The following is a 13,872-nucleotide window of genomic DNA, read 5'->3' on the forward strand; positions in this document are numbered from 1 at the left end:
CTGGACACACTTTCCTCATTCCTGAAGAAGGGCTCATGCCCGAAACGTCGATTTTCCTGCTCCTTGGATGCTGCCTGACCTGCTGCGCTTTTCCAGCAACACATTTTCAGCTCTGATCTGCAGCATCTGCAGTCCTCATTTTCCCCCTGATTAAGGTACAGTGACAACATTAAAAGACATTCAGACAGATACATGAATAGGAAAGGGTTAGGGGAATATGAGTCAAATACAGGCAAGTGGGACCAGTTTAGTTTTGAGAAACTTGGTTGGCATGGATGAGTTGAAACAAAGGGTCAGTTTCTATGTCATATGACTCTATGGTTGTGGTTACATAGTCGCTATAATGATAGCTTATTTTGTATTGAACTCATGTTTTGCCATCTGCCATGGAGGAAATTGACACCAGATTTGAATATTTTCCTGGGGTTCTGGTTTACTAGTCTAGTGACATTATCAATGCCTACTTTTCTGTACTCTGTGAACAAAATATTGGAGAAACGTCAACGATAATTCATTTGGAATAGAAAATGATACACTTCATACTAATAATTTGGAGCCTTACTTTGTTTCTGATTAGGAAGAGGAATAGGACATTACACACAGGAATTTGCAGTATTGGGATTTGGATGAAGAATCACATCACAAAGAGGAGAATGAGTGGTTATGATGAGTGGGGCGAGTATTGGAACAACAAATGGCAAATCTACAGTCATTGTCGATGCAAAGCTAATTTCGGGATATCACAGAATGGAATGGGCAGAATGGAACAATGGCGCAGGTGGATAGTTTCATACCTTCCCACATTGCTTGCATTTTCCTTCCTGACGCCGTCTGTGAACCCAGTGATGTCTCACAAAATTCTGCTGAAGAGATCATATGTTATTTTAAATAATCACTTTTTACAGCTCAAGATTGAGTTGCCTTCTTAGTCTGACTTAACCCAAGATTCATTTGTTGCCCATCCCTAATGGAAGCTGGTGGTTGTGGAGCCAAGGAAGTGGGTTGTTTTGTCCTGGATAGTGTCAAGCTTCTTCAGTATTGTTGGAGCTGTACTCACCCGGCACATGGGGCTTGCTCCATCACACTCCTGACTTGTGACTCATAGGTGGTGTACAGATTTTGGGGAAACTGGAGGAGGGCTACTTGACAAAACATTCCTAGCCTCTGACCTGCTCTTGTAACTGCTGTGTTTATTTACTGGTCTAGTTCAGTTTCTTACCAATAGCAATCCCTAGGATATTCAATGGTGGTAGTGCCATTGAACTTGGCACACTTTAGAACAGACCCCCCAACACAGCATGTCTCATACCTTGGGCCTCACAGCTCAAGGAACATCAGAGTATCAGCTCCAGTCCCTTGAAGCGTTTGGAATAGACAGTGAGTGCCTTGATGAACTTATCCTCCCCATGTTGCTTTGCACCAATATAAAATTCAACCAGGCATTTATTTACCATTGTTCTTTTCAAATGACCTTCCTGAAAACTGAAAGTAAGCTATAATTTTTAGAATACTGCCTATGCCCCATCATTCCACAGTAGCTATTCAACTGAAGGGAGCAGCCCAACCAAACCCAGTCCTCTCCAGGTGATGCGCAAATACGCACACCAGGAGCAGTCATGCAGTTGTGATGGGAAATGGGTATCAAACCACAATACAGCAGTTCAAAGCATTGTGCATCAAATCTAGAACTTTTAGTACTATTCAGTACCAAGGTAAACAATGTGTTCACTCAAAACCACTGTCAATAGAACAGCTATTTCTATTTATTAATGTTTATTTATACACTGCTATTCCAATGATAATTCCAAAGGTCATTTTGTTCCTCTTGTCTAGCAAATACCTTAGCATCTATGAGTAAGAGCAGTGATTTGTAAGGTGCCAGTGACTTACTTCTCTGAGAGAACGGCTACCTCCCTCCCGGTAGGTTGGCTTGCAATGGAAACTGATCTAAATAAAAACAAAATCAGCAAGAATTTCCAACATAAGGTTGTGTTTCCTTTGGATCTGTCACTCTAACTATATCCTACAAAAAATGGAGGAATTACTGCATGAAAGGTATGAAAGAAACCTACAAGTTTATGTGCATTTGGTCCAAGGTTTACCTATTTCTGTCCCAATTATCCACATACAAATGTCAGCAAGTTGATAATCGCTGGCTGGAAAGGAAGCTTATCAAGAGTCTGTGTCCATAAGAACCAGGCTGATACATTGCCAACTTAGTCCCAGTGTTTATGGGAAGCACAAGACGACTTTGAAAGCTGTATTCATGAAATTTCAGGTACATTGGAGATTTGCATTGAATCATAGAGAACTACAGCACGCTAACAGACCCTTCGGTCCAACTCGTCCATGCCGACCAGATAGCCTAACCTAATCTAGTCCCATTTGCCAGCACTTAGCCCATATCCCTTTAAACCCTTCCTATTCATATACCCATCCAGATGTCTTTTCAATACTGCAATTGTACCAGCCTCCACCACTTCTTCTGGCAGCTCATTCCATACATGCACCAGCCTCTGCATGAAAAAGTTGCCCCTTAGGTGCCTTTTATACCTTTCTCCTCTCACCCTAAACCTATGCCCTCTAGTTCTGGACTCCCTTCACCCGAGGGAAAAGACTTTGTCTATTTATCCTATCCATGCCCCTCATAATTTTATAAACCTCTATAAGGTCACCCCTACGCCTTTGACGCTCCAGGGAAAACAGCCCCAGCCTATTCAGCCTCTCCCTATAGCTCAAATCCTCCAATCCTAACAACATCCTTCCTATAGGAAGGAGACCAGAATTGCATGCAATATTCCAAAGGTCACCTAACACATTGCTTAATGCATTTATTCAATACCCTCAGGTTAATCATTACAGATAAACCCAATGTGTATATATCTTCATTTTTTGCAGCAATGGTCAAAAGTGCTTTTCTGAGACTGAATTATTCTGAAGTGCCATCGTATTAGTTGAGCATTATGGTGATGTTATGCTCAGCAATATTGAGCAACAGGATAATCTTGTTGTTTCTAGTTGAAAGGGGAATATAGGTCTGAATATTTGGAGACCTCTCTTGTTTGTCTTTGAATACTATTGTAGGATCTGCCTGAGAGAACAGATGGGCCCTCAATTTAAAGTCTCATTCAAACTGCTGTACCACCCGAGGGTGCATCCATACTCCAGTAGAAAGACAACCTGGCAAACTGAAGGATAAGAATAAACCCGGACACAGAAAAGCTCCCCTCACCTTTGATTAATTGTATCCTGGGATTGTTTACACACGCAGAGTTTTAACACCTCATCCAAAAAGATAGCATGTCTTTCAACCTAATGTCCACTGGTACGAAGGTGAGGTTCTATGGCATGATTGTGTTTTAAACAGTCTCAAATTGAAATGGAGTATATGATCTGCTAAATGCTGTGCCTGACAACAAGCCTGTATGGCTTGGTAACCACGGAGACCAGGAACTCGGATGATTGTGACTCCCTCCATACACAATTAGGAATTTCTGCCTCCCTATCAAGCACTTAGCAGCATTAAGAATGTACGAACTTTACCTTTTTCTGATGTTAGATTGCACAAAATGCAACAGATAGCAAACTGCAGCACTGAAATTGGAGGTGTAGTGGACAGCAAAGAAGGTTATCTCAGATTACAATGGGATCTTGATCAGATGGGCCAATGGGCTGAGGAGTGGCAGATGGAATTTAATTTAGATAAATGTGAGGCGCTGCATTTTAGGAAAGCAAATCTTAGCAGGACTTATACACTTAATGGTAAGGTCCTAGGGAATGTTGCTGAACAAAGTGACCTATTAATGCAGCTTCATAGCTCCTTGAAAGTAGAGTCGCAGGTAGATAGGATAGCGAAGAAGGCATTTGGTATGCTTTCCTTTATTGGTCAGAGTGTTGAGTACAGGAGTTGGGAGGTCATGTTGCAGCTGTATAGGACATCGGTTAGGCCACTTTTGGAATATTGCATGCAGTTCTAGTCTCCTTCCTATCAGAAAGATGTTGTGAAACTTGAAAGGGTTTGGAGAAGATTCACAAGGATGTTGCCAGGGTTAGAGGATTTGAGCTATAGGGAGAGGCTGAATAAGCTGGGGCTGTTTTCCCTGGAGCGTCGGAGGCTGACTGGTCACCTTATAGAGGTTTATAAAATCATGAGGGGCATGGATAGGAAAAAACAGAAAGTCTTTTCCCTGGGATGGGGGAATCAGAACTAGAGGGCATAGGCTTACAGTGAGAGGGGAAAGAAACAAAAGAAACCTAAGGGGCAGCTTTTTCACACAGAGGGTGGTACATGTATGGAATGAGCTGCCAGAGGAAGTGGTGGAGGCTCATACAATTGCAACATTTAAAAGGCATCTGGATGGGTATCTGAATAGGAAGTGTTTGGACGGATATGGGCCGGGTGCAACTAGATTTTTAGATTTAGATTTTAGATTACTTACAGTGTGGAAACAGGCCCTTCGGCCCAACAAGTCCACACTGACCCGCCGAAGCGCAACCCACCCAGACCCATTCCCCTACATTTACCTCTTCACCTAACACTAGGGCAATTTAGCATGGCCAATTCACCTAACCTGCACATTTTTGAACTGTGGGAGGAAACCGGAGCACCCGGAGCAAACCCACGCAGACACGGGGAGAATGTACAAACTCCACACAGTCAGTCGCCTGAGGTGGGAATTGAACCTGGGTCTCTGGCGTTGTGAGGCAACAGTGCTAACCACTGTGCCACCATGCCGCCCACAACCACTGTGCCACCGTGTCGTGGTTGGGATATCTGGTCAGCATGGACGAGTTGGACCGAAGGGTCCGTTTCTGTGCTGTACATCTCTATAATTATGACTCTATATTCCAAAAACTGCCTCTGCTCTTGACGCCCTGTTCATGCCAGAGATCAGGTTGTGTCTTACCTTTTCCAGCTGTTCTACACAAACTGTGTGCACAATTATTTTGCAAGCAGCACACTTTCTCCTTGGAGCTGATTTCTGTAATGAAAATAGGTAAAATGAAAAAAAGTAGAAACAAAAATTGAAACATCTATCCAAAATCACAAAAGGTACAGTAATCTTCACCAGGGAGCATTCTGATTTGTTTTTACTCATTTATGCGATTTATGTGTCACCGACTAGGCCAGTATTTATTGTCCATCTTTTAACTGCCTATGAGGAGATAGTGTTGAACTGCCTTCTTGAACTGCTGCAGTTCTTGGGGTATGGGTAAACTATAATGCTGTAAGGGAAGGAGTTTTAAAGATTTGGGCTAAAGTGAAGATAAAGTGACATAATTCAAGTCAGAATGGTAAATGGCTTGGAGAGGAACTTGCAGGTGGTGGATTTAATGACAAGGTTGGAGGAGCCTTGAAGAGTTATCTTATAGATAGCACACACTGTGTCAGTGGTGGAGGGAGTGAATATTGAGAGTGATGAATGTGATGCCAGTCAAGCAGGCTGGAGGGTGTCAAACCTTTCAAGTGTTGCTGGAGTTGCACTCATTCAAGAAAATGTTGAGTATTCCATCACATTCCTGTCTTGTACCTTGTCGATGGTAGAGGCTTTGAGGAGGCAGAAGGCGAATTACTCGCTGCAGTATTTATATGGCTAGGCTGTTTAGTTTCTGGTTAATTACCTCAACTTCAGTCATCCTCTGGTTTATTTGATGATTTTCACCATGCAATTCCCTCTCTAACTCATATACAATAATTCTCACCAACCCACTCTGATGTACTGAACAATCTTCAAAAGGGATCACTCACAGATTTAGTCATTTAGATCTAAACTAGTTTCTTGATTGAGTTTTAGTATGAGATGCTCCATCTTGTTTATTAACAATTGTTTTGTAAGGGGTGATTTATCGAAAAATGCTTCTCAGAAATGCTGCTTCATCTTATTTATTTATTTAAGTACACCATCTGGTTTTCTTGAGCTCATTAACAATTCTAGTTCAATTCTTTTTCTCTTGAGGTGACTCACCGTTATCTTTACTAAACAGTTCTCTTCTCCTAGGTAGCAGTAATCTCCAGAGACATTCGTCTCCAGCCAAACATGGTCACCATTTATAGCATTTTCCTATCAAGGTAAAAAGTAACAGAAGGATCAATTATTCTCAAAAGATGTCAATATAAAATCAAATGACTGCATACTTGAATGTAATTTTGCAGCCAAAAGTTTCATTAATTTATTACTCAAGGGCTGAATCTTACATTTCTTTTGGTCAAGTGTGGTTCCTGACATTTGTCCTGGATACAGCAGGTAGGAGAGAATTAGTGTCCTGCTTTATGAGCAGGGACCAGGAGGTCCTGCTGAATGAGGTGGTGCAAAGGTGGAATGTCCAAAGCAATTGAAAGCAGGGTATTGTGAGCACAATAAGAATGAGCAAAGAGCAAATTGATGCAGCCTGGAGCTGGGTGCATGTTCCTGAGTATGCAGTGTCATTGCTGCAGCACTGAAGTGCAAAAGCATCTTGTACATGGATCAGAGATGTGCCATGAGGTTACTTAGAGGTTGACATATGTCGGATGCCAATGGCTATAGACATGGGGTGCATGTGGTTAGTGCCCATAGAACGTGCCCTGAGATAATGGTGCCAGAGGTCCTTTGGAACAAGTGGTGAGCTGCAAACACCAGGTACCTGCTCAGATTCCCAAATCGAGAACTCTCAATGTTGAGTTTAATGTGTTTAGTCAGAAAGGAAGCTAAAAATTACTGAGGCAAATTGTGCAATTAACAAAGCATTTCGCAAACATCCTTCTTAATCAGCAACTCACTGTTGCCTGGTGAGAAACATGCTTTGTAGGTCAGCAAATGCACAAAAGTGGAGCGAGATGCTCCAGACATGAAGATAGGTCTCATTGGATGCCTCATGTGATTCTGTCACACATCTTGCCACAGTCTAAATCTGTCAGGACCCTATAAGATTCTGCAACAGAGTTTCACCGAGTTAATGACATTGTAAAAATTTTCTGATCTTGCAGTCATCATAATAAAAGTAAGAATGCTATTCGAAGGGAGCAATAATTTGTGCTGCATGAGAAAAAGGTGCTGACTGGACAGTAAATCAACTCTGACTGGTTGAGGCATTGCTACGGGGATGCTCCAGAGAATTATTGTTCCCCCAAATGCTTTTGTTTAGTTCCAGTAGGCGCAATGCTACATGTTCTTTCAGCTTGCAGAGAACAAGGCCTAGAGTGTTATTGACAAGCACGATGAGTAACATTGCAAACAGCACCATTTTCTCATTAGTATAAATTGTTGTTCTATTTGAAATTGGGCATCCTTGCATCTGTTCTGATGAGTGCATGATGAAAAGCTTCAACAACAAATCTGTATTTTCACCAGTGCACAAATTCTGTCCTACCAAGTGACTACCAAGCAGGAAGCACGGTGGCACAGTGGTTAGCACTGCTGCCTCACAGCGCCAGAGACCCGGGTTCATTTCCTGCCTCAGGCAACTGTCTGTGTGGAGTTTGTACATTCTCCCCGTGTCTGCATGGGTTTCCTCCGGGTGCTCCGATTTCCTCCCACAGTCCAAAAATGTGCAGGTGAGGTGAACTGGCCATGCTAAATTGCCCGTAGTGTTAGGTGAAGGGATAAATGTAGGGGGGGTGGGTTGTGCTTTGGCGGGTCGGTGTGGACTTGTTGGGCCGAAGGGCCTGTTTCCATACTGTAAGTAATCCATTTGATGTTTGTATTTTTTTTTCTAAATTAGAAACAATGCAAAAGGGCCAGGTCTATTGTGAAGAACGACAAGAAGGTTGAATTGTATCTGAGAAAATGAGGAAATCTAATGCACAGGAGTTAGGGAGCACCAATACCTTGGTTTTAAAAGCTTGTGACTTTGGGGAGAATAGGAAGACTGACAAAGTGAGGACTTCCACAGTGTAACAGTCATAGGAACAATATTATCTCCACTATCATGACCTCTCTTTAACTGCCGGCAAATATTTGTGTTCCAGTAGACTCAAGGTGAACTGACGATGATGATATTGCAACAAATGTGCAACGTTCAAAGGAGCAATAATTATTGAAGTCTTGAAAAAAACAGACCAACTAAGAGACAGTATGGAAGTAAAAGAACAGGCCCAGAGGATAGCAAAATGAAAAAAGGGGTGAAAAGTAATAGAAGATGCATTAAGACATGAACAAAAACTCATATTAAAGATTATGGTAATGCTTAAATATATTTAAGAAAAGAGTAGTAAATTGGAATGTACTCCCATTAAAAAAGATGTAGTTAGGATTATTACAAATAATAAGGAAATCATAGAGCTTAACAGAAGAATCTCAAACCATTTTCACAATGGAGGAAGAGGAGAAAATGCAAGAATACAACAGTAAGTCAAGGGGAGACACATATTGATTTTAATGCAGCAAAAAGCAAATGTAATGGAGAAAATAGCAGGATTTAATGGAGACAAATCACCAAGATCTGAAAGAAATGGCTGGGCACATTGTAGATTCATTCATTGTAATTTACCCAAATGCTGAATGGTGCTTTTGGATTGGAAAGTTGAAAATGCTGTCCCCAATTTTTAATAAAGGACAGAAAATTAGGTAAGTAAGGATTTATCTGTTTGAAGTCAATCTTTTATCAGGGACAGAGCTACTAAATATTTGAACATGATCAAGGAGAGCCAGTGTAGGTCATGTCTCACTAATTGAATTGTTTTAAGGTAATCATTGTTTCAACACAGAGTAAAACTCCTACCCCACCCCACTCCACTAATTTAAATCTGCAACACAGAAATTATTTAATCCGTGCTATAATCTATTAAAATTCGAGTGGCCAAAAACTATCCCAAAAATGACTATTTAAAGTAAAAGTTAGCAACTTTAATTTTTTAAAGTCCAACAGAGAATAACTAACTAACAACTCTTTACAACTCCTTTCTCTAACCTATCTTTTACCTTCCCCTCTACAGTACTGGTCCAATAAAACCCCCGATTAAGATTTACAGAACAATTCAAATTTCAAAACCAGTTAGCTGTCGAACCTTCTCTTGGTATCTTTCTCTGTAGATTTGCTCTCCAGGTCGGTGTCAATCTTTTTTTCCTATACAACCTCCTTCTCCAGACAGGTACCTCTCACTGAGTTCTTACTAGCAGCCTACATCTGATGGTCTTTTGGCAGTTCTCCTCCAACTGTTCAATTTTTCCTGGTCTTATACCCCAAAGCATCGGATCGTTTCATTGGTGTTAATATTGTCAAAATACTAACTTCAAACCTCGATTAAAGTTTGGTATTTTGGGGCATAATTTAAACTGTTTGGCTGAATTTGAATTTTTTTTTGTCTCCAGGCAACCCAGCTAATCTGGCTGTTCAACCAAATGTTACATTGTTACCTTGTTCAAAACACTTGGTGCTGTGTCAGGTAGTTCTGCTAACTTTTAACTGTCTTAAAGGTACAGTACGCCTTCCAACTTCATAACATCATTAACATAATGCATAGAGAGATGCCAATAGATGTAAGTTATATTCTCTTTTATAATGCTTTTGATAAGATTCTACAAAAAAGCTAATCATGCTTATTAGAGGGCATGATATTGAAGATTAGTGACTAGACCAAATGTAGGGAGATATATTTCCCTCCCCACCCCTATCAGCATTTCGTAAAGACCATTTCCTCCGCGACTCTATTGTCAGGTCCATGCCCCCAACCAACTCACCCTCCCCTCCCGGCACCTTTCACTGCCACCGCAAGAATTGCAAAATCTTTGCCCATATCTCCCCCTTCACCTCTGTCCAAAGCCCCAAAGGAGCCTTCCACATCCAACATTGATTTATCTGTACTTCCACACATGTCATTTACTGCACCCATTGCTCCCCATGTAGTCTCCTCTACATTAGGGAGACAGGACACCTACTTTCAGAAGGCTTCAGACAACATCTCTTGAATGCATCAGCATGAAGCAATCCCACCGCTCCTGGGCTGAACACTTTAACTCCCCCTCCCACTCCCCCAAGGACATGCAGATGCTGGGACACCTGGAGGAAGAACGCCTCATCTTCCACCTTGGGACTCTCCAACCACACAGGATTAATGTGGATTTCAGTTTCCTCATTTCCCCTTCCCCCATCTTATCCCAGATCCAACCATCCAACTCAGCACCACCCACATGACCTGTCCTACTTGTCCCTCTTTCTTCCCACCTATCTGCTCCACCCTTCTTCTGATCTAACACCATTACCCCCACCTTCATCTACCTATCACACTCTCAGCTACCTTCCCCTCAGCCCCACCCCTCTCCCATTTATCTCTCTCAGCCCCTCGGCCCACAAGCCCGATTCCTGATGAAGGGCTTATGCCTGAACCGTTGATTCTCCTGCTCCTTGGATGCTGTCTGACCTACTATGGTTTTTCAGCACCACACTCTCAACTCAGATCTCCAGCATCTGCAGTCCTCACTTTCCGGCAAAAGTAGGGATACAAAGATTGTTGGGATGTGTGAAGTATCATTCTCTCTAGGGATCTGTACTGGTGCCTTCGCATTTTGTTACATACAATGATGGCTTTGCTGAAGGAATAGACAGCTGTACATCTAGTTTTTAAGATTAGGAGACATAATTGTTTTTTAAATATGGTTTTCACCCACACATTTCTCCCTTTTAAGGAATATTGGGGAGGTGTTGGAAGAAATCTTTGCTGATTATTATTCCATTGAGCTGCATTACATGTACCCCTTCCATAGCCAACCAGTGCTGGTGTGAAACCTAATCTCAGAGCTTCTGACCCAGAGCTAGGAAATACTACAACTCTATCACAACACAGGAGGCACAGTATGTTAAATCCGTGGGCAGGGTTTAGGAAGGAAGAGAAGCATGTAACACAAATGGGAAAACTGGCAAGCAATGTTCACTGTGAGAAAGTAGGAATCCACCTATTTTGATTCAAGCGAGATGAAGTGGAATAGTTTTTTCATGGCAAGAATTGGTAACAGTAGAGGAGGAAAATGAATTAGGTTTCCAGGTACACAGATCTCTAAAGGACAAGAGAGTCATGAAGATGGCAAATGATTGGATTGGAATATGAAAGGGGATGAAAGTCACATTTCTGTCTGGAATCTTAATCAAACCCCAGGCATGAAGCACCGCATTCAAGATTGGGCATCACCTCTTAAAAAATATATATACTGGATTTGGCGGGCTGAAGAGCAGATTCACAAGAATTATATCAAGACTTAGAGTTAAATTATGAGACTATATTGGGCTCCCTTGAGTTTCAAAAGGCAGGGGTCAGTAATTTACTTGATGTTGTTAATTGATAAAGAAATTCAATATTATGGTGAGAAATTATTTCCTCAGGAGAGCAAGTCCAGAATGTGAAAGTATAAGCATAAAATTAAAGTTGGGCCTTTGAAGAGTGAAATTAAACAGTTTTGTTTTCAGAAATGACAGTGGAAATGTTTCTCAGAGTCCAATAAATAAAGGTTCATCAAGCTTCAATGATATGTATGTCAATGAACACGTTCATTAAAGATTATTGCCAACTCTAGCAATCGTTCAAAAACATACGAGGGCATCTGAACCATAGGTGCTCACTGGCAGCAATGTTAAATTCCAGAGTGCCAGCATCATGATGAATGCAGAATTATTTCATTCCTTGAAAACACACATCAATAGAAGTTAATATTATAACCATAAGATAATTAGACATCAACCCATGCATAGCCACTGCTTGATACAAAAAGTTATATCTCTCACTGCTTCACAATCTGAAGATCTTAAATATTGGTCAGTTCATTGGCTGGTGATTGCAAAGTTGATGCCTGTACTCCCAATATTCATACTGCAACCACAGGGACCTGTATATTAAACTCCTTCACAGTCGAGGCTTGCAATTGCAGAATCTGAGGTGCTTTTGTCATCTAAGAATACACTGTAGAAACCCCATTATCAAACCTGTAGGATCTTTGGTGGGTTCCAGCTTGGCTGGATTGGGAAAGTGCCAGAAATCGGTGTCAGATCTGATCTGATCCTCTTCCAGCTTTCCCTTTGGAAAGTTCAGTCATTGGGAAATTCCCATTGATCTCGCAGGAGTGATTGAGTGATTGATTAATAGGGATTGGAGTGGGGGGGGGGGGGGGTGGGGGGAAGCCACTTAGAATCAATTTTCTTTTCTCTGATGGGCTGAGAATTTGGAATTCTGTACCCAGAGGGCCCAGTGGAAGCTCAGTCAATAAGTATATTTAAAGTAGCGTTTGACAGATTTCTAAATATTAATTAAGTAATGGTATATGTGGGAAAAGACATTGAAATGGATGATCAGCCATAATACTATTGAATGGTGTAGTGGGTATGAAGGGCTGAATGGCTCCTATGTTCTTCACTCAGGTTGAAAGGTGATTACTGATCTTTGTAGAAGGTCTAGCAATTTCTCTTGCACTCAGTTGCAATTTCCTGTGTCAGACTTTAACACAGTATATGTAACTCAACTGAGAGACAAGAGTAGAGACCACGTCATCACCATTCGCACCAGTAGTTGCTTCTCCTCAGCAGCGTGCCTCACAACATAGCACGATGGATCCTGAGATCCAGCTTAAACAGGCCAACACTGACAGAAAATCAGCTCTGAGCAAGCACAGTGCCCTAGGAAGCTCAGGCTTTCTTGACAGGTCATAGCCAACATCTGCAGCCATCTTCCCAGTATAGCAGGTGGACTCAGAGTGCAGGTAGCCAAAAGATGTCTATCACTGGTGGGCCATAATTCATCCTGTTGCAAAGACCATAAGATAGAGGAGCAGAAATGAGGCCATTCAATCCTATAAGTTTCTCAACCCATTCTTCTCCCTGTAGCCCTTGATCCCCTTGATACTCAAGAACCTCAGGCGACTGACTGCGTGGAGTTTGCACGTTCTCCCCGTGTCAGCGTGGGTTTCCTCCGGGCGCTCCAGTTTCCTCCCACAGTCCAAAGATGTGCAGGTCAGGTAAATTGGCCACGCTAAATTGCCCGTAGTGTTAGGTAAGGGGTAAATGTAGGGGTATGGGTGGATTGTGCTTCGGCGGGGCGGTGTGGACTTGTTGGGCCGAAGGGCCTGTTTCCACACTGTAAGTAATCAAATCTAAACCTATCTGTCTTAGTCTTAATTATATTCAATGGCTTGGCCTCCACAGCCTTCAGTGGCAATGAATTCCATAGATTTACCACTCTCCAGCTGAAGAAGTTTCTCCTTATCTCCATTCTAAAAGATCATGCCTTCTACCAATGCAAACATCTTCCCAGCATCTACTCTGTCCAGGCCATTCAGTGTTCTGTGTGTTTCAATTATATCCCCCCTCATCCTTCGAAACTCCATGAGTATAAACGTTCCTCATGTGTTTAGCTTTTCATTCCTGGGACCATTCATGTGAACCTCCTCCGAATGTGCTCCAGGGCCAATACATCCTTCCTGACATATGGGGCCTAAAACTGCACAATATTCCTAATGTGGTCTGACCAGAGCCTTATAGAGCTTCAGAAGTACATCCCTGCTTTTATATTCAAGTCCTTTCAAAATAAATGACATCATTGCATTTGCCTTCCTAACTGCTGAGTCAACCTGCAAGTTTACCTTGAGAGAATCCTGGAAGAGAGCTCCCAAGTCTCTTTGCATTTCAGCCTTCTGAATATTCTCCCCATTTAGAAAATACTTCATGCCTCTATTCTTCCTACCAAAGTGCATGAGCTCATACTTTCCCACGTTGCACGCCACCTGCCACCTCTTTACTAACTCTTCTAGCCTGTCAAATCCTTCTACAGCCTCTCTGCCTCCTCAATGCTACCTGTCCCTCTACTGATCTTTGTATCATCTGCAAACTTAATCAGAATGCCCTCAGTTCATTCATCTAGATTGTTAATGTATAAAGTGAATATTTGTGGTCCTAACACTGAGCCTTGCAGAA

At 42.0% G+C, this 13,872-nt stretch overlaps 1 protein-coding gene across 3 annotated transcripts in view; it reads right to left on the reverse strand.

Moving 5' to 3' along the window:
* The window catches only part of dgki (diacylglycerol kinase, iota), a 253,041-nt gene that overhangs the window by 166,389 nt on the left and 72,780 nt on the right, over positions 1-13,872 (reverse strand). For 2 of the 3 annotated variants that reach the window (XM_043708943.1, XM_043708940.1), the window contains exons 3-6: positions 5,967-6,062; positions 4,908-4,982; positions 1,891-1,947; positions 795-863 (exon numbers count right to left, since the gene is read on the reverse strand). In XM_043708943.1, coding sequence (XP_043564878.1) covers positions 795-863; positions 1,891-1,947; positions 4,908-4,982; positions 5,967-6,062 — 297 coding nt within the window. The remainder of the gene's footprint in view (positions 1-794; positions 864-1,890; positions 1,948-4,907; positions 4,983-5,966; positions 6,063-13,872) is intronic. The other variant, XM_043708942.1, reaches the window with a different exon arrangement.

The sequence above is a fragment of the Chiloscyllium plagiosum genome, chromosome 19 (assembly GCF_004010195.1).
Source record: "Chiloscyllium plagiosum isolate BGI_BamShark_2017 chromosome 19, ASM401019v2, whole genome shotgun sequence".
Classification (NCBI taxonomy): Eukaryota; Metazoa; Chordata; class Chondrichthyes; order Orectolobiformes; family Hemiscylliidae; genus Chiloscyllium; species Chiloscyllium plagiosum.